Source organism: Laetiporus sulphureus (assembly GCF_001632365.1).
Source record: "Laetiporus sulphureus 93-53 unplaced genomic scaffold LAESUscaffold_33, whole genome shotgun sequence".
In the NCBI taxonomy this organism is placed as follows: domain Eukaryota; kingdom Fungi; phylum Basidiomycota; class Agaricomycetes; order Polyporales; family Laetiporaceae; genus Laetiporus; species Laetiporus sulphureus.
In genome coordinates this window covers 157,035-163,034 of record NW_024468542.1, presented here as the reverse complement: position 1 = coordinate 163,034, position 6,000 = coordinate 157,035, and the positions used below count along the sequence as shown (strand labels likewise).

Below are 6,000 nucleotides of genomic sequence, written 5' to 3'. Positions count from 1 at the left end.
TGAGATATTGGTGAAGCACGTGATCTGTAGTGTGAGAAAAGTCACGTGCGGACTTTGTGGCGAAAATCTGTGACAGTCTCGATGGCGTGCCGCAGTGGCGTGCGCCACAGACATCGCTGCAGTCGAGACTTGCCCGTAGATTCTTATCATCTGTGAATTTTTTGTGAGTGCTAGGCCGGATCCCGTTTTATCTGTCGCCGGATCAGAAGTTCGAGAAGAGCACCCTCAGTTGCTCGATCCCTCATGGACCTGGAGGGTTGTGTACATTGAAGTGGAATAGGATCGGAATGTGGCACAGTCTACGTTTTCAAGTCCCGTCTCTCATCACAAGGCTCGTTAGCATCTGAACATAAAATTAGACTGCGTGGGTAGGACGACAATCGTCGCAGACCTTCTCTTTTTGCCGATGCGCCACACGAGAGCACACAGTTTTCGGCGAAATAGAGGCCACCCTGAAACGTTCTCAAGCCTTGTTTATATAATACGAATACGGAAGCATACACATTTGTATGTACAAGGAGGCTGAGGTCTGAGAGTTTGGAATAGAGATTTGTGTGGCGCGCGCCACGACCGTGTCGCGTTGAGCCCCAAATAATCACATGACCGCGAATAGTGCTGCTCTCAAAGCGCCGAAAGCTTTGTGCGCTGAGCGCTCGTCGGACGGCCTGCTGCTGGCGGTACTGCGATTCTCTTCAACTGTCGTATGGTCTTCTCTTTCTTTTCGATATCAAATTCCTCCCGAAATCCCGAAATGTTTGCTGGTATTGTGGATCTCGCTATCGCACACCGTCGACAGCACCACTTTTTCCGATAACAAAGGCCCCACCTGAAGGCCCTACGAGACTCGAGATGCACCCTGCGAGAACACATAGCGAACTGCTCCTGTAGAATGCATGGGTTCGACATCCATTATGAAAGGTGAGGATTCAATGATTCACTACATAACAAAACATGAAAGAAAACAATTTGGCCAACTTCTTTGCATAGCGCAAGTTACAATATATTCCGAGACCTTTCCCGTACATGTCATTCTCGCCTTGGTCCTTCTCTCGCTTCCTGGTAGGCCCAAAGATTACTAAATCATATCTGATAGTTACCAGCGTCGTCCACCGCCTCCAGAAGCTGGTCCAAGGCGTCCCCTTCTGCTTCATCTCCATCGCCCAATATCTTTCCCGCTGCGGCCTCGAAGAAGTCATCGAACGCTCGGGTAGTTCTCAACCGGCCCACGACCCTCTTCTTCTTCTCTGCAGCTGCATCGGAGATGCCGCTCGAGTCCCTCGCCGTCAATCGATGATGTGCGCTTGTGGATGAGCATGCCCGGTTATCTGCTGTCTTGTCATCCTGCGAACGTGTGCGAGAAAATAAATGTAGGGGGGAGGCTGATGGTAGCCTCAAGAGATGGCCGCTACCCTTGAATCTTGGTGTCGGCATCGCTGGCATGTGGCCCGTGCTCCTCTTGTGGCCAGAGTCTGTTGCGGTTGGTGCGTGGCTTGCACGTTTGGCTATCGCTTCGCTCATCGAGCCCAGCCAGTTGAGTGCAGCTGTTGCTTTCATAGCCAGCTGAGCAGTCTTCGGCGCTGTCTGACCGGCCTGATGCTGGTGCGGTCCCCCCTCACCTCTCTTATACAAGCAGCGTATTGGTGTTGTGGCGCTCGGCCATGGGGTTCGCTGAGACGAGATGTGGCTCGCCTGTCGTCGAGCATGAGAAAGCACTGGTTGTAAGTAGACAAGTCGGAGAATCTGGGAAAATGAGGATCTCACCGTTCTAGTATACGGCCGCCCATTATCAATATACGTGCTCCGGTAGGCCAGCCCAGCATCTAAGTCACTTTTCAAGGCCACAGAGACCACATTCTTTGGTCCCAAAGGTGAGAACAGGATTGATTCAGGCTCTGGCCCGAACGGGTCTGCCGGCTCCTCGTCATCGTCATCCGAATTAAGCGGCCGCATCTATATGAAGGTCAGTGTGTTCATTGTGACCTTCAGGCGCAAACTGACCGACAGTGCATTACTGTCTTCAATCACAGCAATCATGATACCATCTCCGCGTACTGTCCCACCACCTTCGAGCTGACTCAGTTCCAACTCCCCCAAGATTGGGGAGAGTAATTCGGGAAAGGGAGTGGCTTGCTTGTCGCCTTGCCCATGGGTCTGCATTACATAAGGTAAGCACACAAAATTTCACGGACGTAGCTGGTCAGGCTGACTAACAGTTTGACCGTTCTTGGCCGTTTGATTTTGTGTGGTTGCATAGAGAGCAGCATTCATGAGTGTATTGTCGATTGTTGGTAAACCATCTAACCACGTATTCCGCGGTAGTCGTGTAGCAGTCTCGCCACCTTTAGCGTTGCGCAGATTCGTTGGTGCGGACGGAGGTTCGGGTGGCAAAGTAGCATTGCGACGAATATATGGGGTGCTACCTGCTGTCGAGTTTTCGGGACGACGGCGAGACAAAGGCTGCATAGGTACACGTCTTGCTGCTTTTCGTCCTTCGCCGAGCGGCTGGTGATATGCGACGTGAGCTCCAGATACGTGGGCCATTGAGTGGGGTGTGAAGTATGGCAGGAGAAGAGTGGCGAGGTGAGAGGAAGAGCGCGACTTGAACATGGGCGTCTAGTTCACCGCGGCTTGGCTGCCCACAGTGCCCCCGGAATGGCCCGCCCGCGTGGGTCTGTGCTGACAGATTTTTATTTTTCCCGTGATGTCGCTAGCGTCGCTCTGTAAGCCGCGGTAGTGTGTTAGTGCTCCTCTTTGCTCGGACATAATAACTAATTACAATCTTTTAGAATATGCTTAAGCCCATTCAATGAGTGTCCGTGCCTATCATCATATTTCTCTCGCATACGTCCTCAGAGCCACCCGTCGTCCATGCAGCCTTTTCCCCCATCTCTGACTCATGATTTGTCCCGTTGACGTGCTGCAGTGGCGTGCGCCACAGACATCGTCGCAGTCGAGACTTGCCTGTAAGTCCTTATCATCTCTGGATCTTTATGAGTGGCTATGGGTCCTTTTTCGTCTTCTCCATCACCAGATAAGAAGTCCGAGGAGAACGCCTCTCACTCGCTCGATCCCTCGCAGAATTGGAATATTGTATGGGTTGAAATGAGGCAGGGCCACAATTTGATGCAGCCTATATTTCTGACTCTCGTCTCTCATCACAAGGCTCGCTAGCATCTGAACATACAATTTGACTGCATGGGTAGGACGACAATCGCCGCAGACCTTCCTTTTTTGCCGATGCGCCACACGAGAGCACACAGTTTCCGGCGAAACAGTGGCCACCTAAAACGTTTTCAAGTCTTGTTTATATTATACGAATACGGAGTCTTCCACATTTGTATGTACAAAGAGGCTACGGTCTGAGAGTTTAGAGTAGAGATTCGTGTGGCACGCGCCACAACCGTGTCGCGTTGAGTCCAGAATAATCACATGACCGCGAATAACGCTGCTCTAAAGGAGCGCTTTGCGCGCTCGTTGCCGCTGGCAGCGCTGCGATTCTGAGTCAAGTGTCGCAGGCCTCCTCATTCTTCGCGATATCAAAGTCCTCATAAAGTCACGATATATCCGCGCATTCTGCGTTTCACTCTTTCACATGGTTGGCAGCACTGCTTCCACCAAGAAAAAAGGCACCGTCTGAAGGCCGCGCAATTGTTTGCTTTGGTCCTACGAGATTCGAGCTGTGCCCTCCAAGAACAAATAGCAAGCTGCTCTTGTACCAATCATCGGTTGGACACCCAAATTCAAAATTCAAGACCCAATGACCAATATATGAAAGAATCTAACTTCCTTGCATAGCACCAGTTCCTATACCTTCTGAGATCTTTCCCGTACAACGGATTTTCGCCCCAATCCTCCTCTCACTTTCCGGTAAGGTCAAGGATCATTGACTCACATCCGACGTTGATAAGCATCACTCCCCGCCTGCAGATGCTTGTCCAAGGCGCTCCCTTATGCTTCATCTCCCTCGCCCAATATCTTCCTCGCTGCGGCCTCGAAGAAGTCATCGAACGCTCGAGTAGTTCTCAACCGGTCCGCGACCCTCTTCTTCCGCTCTGCTGCCGTACCGGAGATGCTGATCGAATCCGTTGCCGTCGATTCATGACGCACGTTTTTGGGTAAGTATCTCTGATTATCCGACACGCTGTCGTCCTGCAATCGTGCGCGAGAGGATAGACGAAGGGGGGAGCCTGAAGGTAGCTTCAAAGGATGACAGTCACCCTTGCGCATTGGTCTCGGTGTCACCTGCATGTGGCCCATACTCCTGGTGTGACCGGAGTGCGCTGCAGCTGGTGTGCGGCTCGTGCACCTGGCTATCGCTTCCTTCATCGGGCCAAACCGGCTGAATGCAGTCGCCGCCTTCTGGTCCTGATGAATGGTCTTCGTCGCCGTCTGACTGGCCTGATGCCGGTGTGTTCCATCGTCTCTCCAGTTCAAGTGGCTGGATAGTACGGTGGCGCTCGACCGTGATGGCCAGTGGGGTGAGGCGTCGCTTGTCTGACAATGTGCACATGGTGCCACTGTTTGTAAGGATACAACTCGGTTAAATGTGAGCTAATGGTTCTCTCACCATTGAAGTGAGAGGCCGCCTATTGTCTGCATATGTACTTGAATAGATCACTGCAGGCTCTGGCACCTTGTCCAAGGCCACAGAGACCACGTTATGTGGTCTCAAAGGTGAAAATAGGATTGATTCAGGCTCTGGCCCGAATGGATCCACCAGCTCCTCCTCCTCGTCATCCGAACTGAGTGGCTGCAACTATATGAAGGTCAGTGTGTTCATTGTGATCCTCTGGCACAAACTCACCGACAGTGGATTGCGCTCTTCAATCACAGCAACCATGATCCCATCACCACGCACTGTTCCACCTCCTTCAAGCTGACCCAGTTTCATCTCTGCCAGAATGGGGGAAAGGAGCTCGGGCAGAGGAACGGCTTGCTGATCGCCTTGTTCACGGGTCTGCATAACTCAAGGTAAGCACACAAACAGTAACGGACAAAGATGGTTTGGCTGACTAACAGTTTGACCGTCGTTGGCTGGCTCTGTTTGTGCGTTTACATAGGGAACGACGTTCATGAGTGTGGTGTCGATAGCTGGTAAACCGTCTGACCACACTCTTCGTGGTGGTCGTGTCGCAGTCCCACCACCTCGAATATTCCGCAGATCCGTTGTTGCGGACGGAGGATCGAGTGGCAGAGCGCCGCTGCGGCGAATATATGGGGTGCTACCTGCTGTCGAGTTTTCGGGACGACGGCGAGACAAAGGCTGCATAGGTATGCGTCGTGTCGCTTTTCGTCCTTCGCCGAGCGGCTGGTGATATGCGACGTGAGCTCCAGATATGTGAGCCATTGAGCGGAGTGTGAGGTGTGGCAGAGGGAGAGCGCGACTTGAACATGGGCGTCTAGTTCACCACGGCTTGGCTGCCCACAGTGCCCCCCGGAATGGCCCGCCCGCGTGGGCCTGTGCTGACAGATTTTTCCCGTGATGTCGCTAGCGTCGCTCTGTAAGCCGCGGTAGTGTGTTAGTGTTCCTCTTTGCTCGGACATAATAGCTAATTACAATCTTGTAGAATATTCTTAAGCCCATTCAACGAGTGTCCGTGCCTATCATCATATTTCTCTCGCATACGTCCTCACAGCCACCCGTTGTCCATGCAGCCTTTTTCCCCCATCTCTTATTCATGGTTTATCCCGTTGACGTGCTGCAGTGGCGTGCGCCATAGACATCGCCGCAGTCGAGACTTGCCTGTAAGTCCTTATCATCTCTGGATCTTTATGAGTGGTTATGGGTCATTTCCAGTCTTCTCCATCACCAGATAAGAGGTCCAAGGAGAACGCCTCTCACTCGCTCGATACCTCGCAGAATTGGAATATTGTATGGGTTGAAATGAGGCGGGACCACAATTTGACGCGGCCTACATTTCTGAGTCCCATCTTTCATTGCAAGGCTCGTGAACATTTGAACATGCCGTTAGACTGCGTGGGTGAGACGACGATCGTCGC

At 52.2% G+C, this 6,000-nt stretch overlaps 2 protein-coding genes across 2 annotated transcripts; both read right to left on the bottom strand.

The window, feature by feature from the left end:
• Positions 1-1,019: 1,019 nt before the first annotated feature.
• LAESUDRAFT_728115 (uncharacterized protein) lies at positions 1,020-1,481 on the bottom strand. Its single transcript, XM_040909363.1, has one exon. The coding sequence runs from the start codon at positions 1,438-1,440 to the stop codon at positions 1,081-1,083; it is 360 nt and encodes a 119-aa protein (XP_040762046.1). The 5' UTR covers positions 1,441-1,481; the 3' UTR covers positions 1,020-1,080.
• A 2,467-nt stretch (positions 1,482-3,948) lies between these two features.
• On the bottom strand, positions 3,949-5,347 carry LAESUDRAFT_761159 (uncharacterized protein; the record flags this gene model as incomplete). Its single annotated transcript, XM_040912869.1, has 4 exons — positions 3,949-4,494; positions 4,568-4,756; positions 4,805-4,957; positions 5,018-5,347. The coding sequence occupies 4 exons, from the start codon at positions 5,345-5,347 to the stop codon at positions 3,949-3,951; spliced, it is 1,218 nt and encodes a 405-aa protein (XP_040762045.1).
• Between the last annotated feature and the right edge of the window lie 653 nt (positions 5,348-6,000).

Bases quoted from the DNA above. Each gene is read 5' to 3' on its own strand.
- LAESUDRAFT_728115 (XM_040909363.1), bottom strand. From the start codon at position 1,440: ATGCCAGCGATGCCGACACCAAGATTCAAGGGTAGCGGCCATCTCTTG.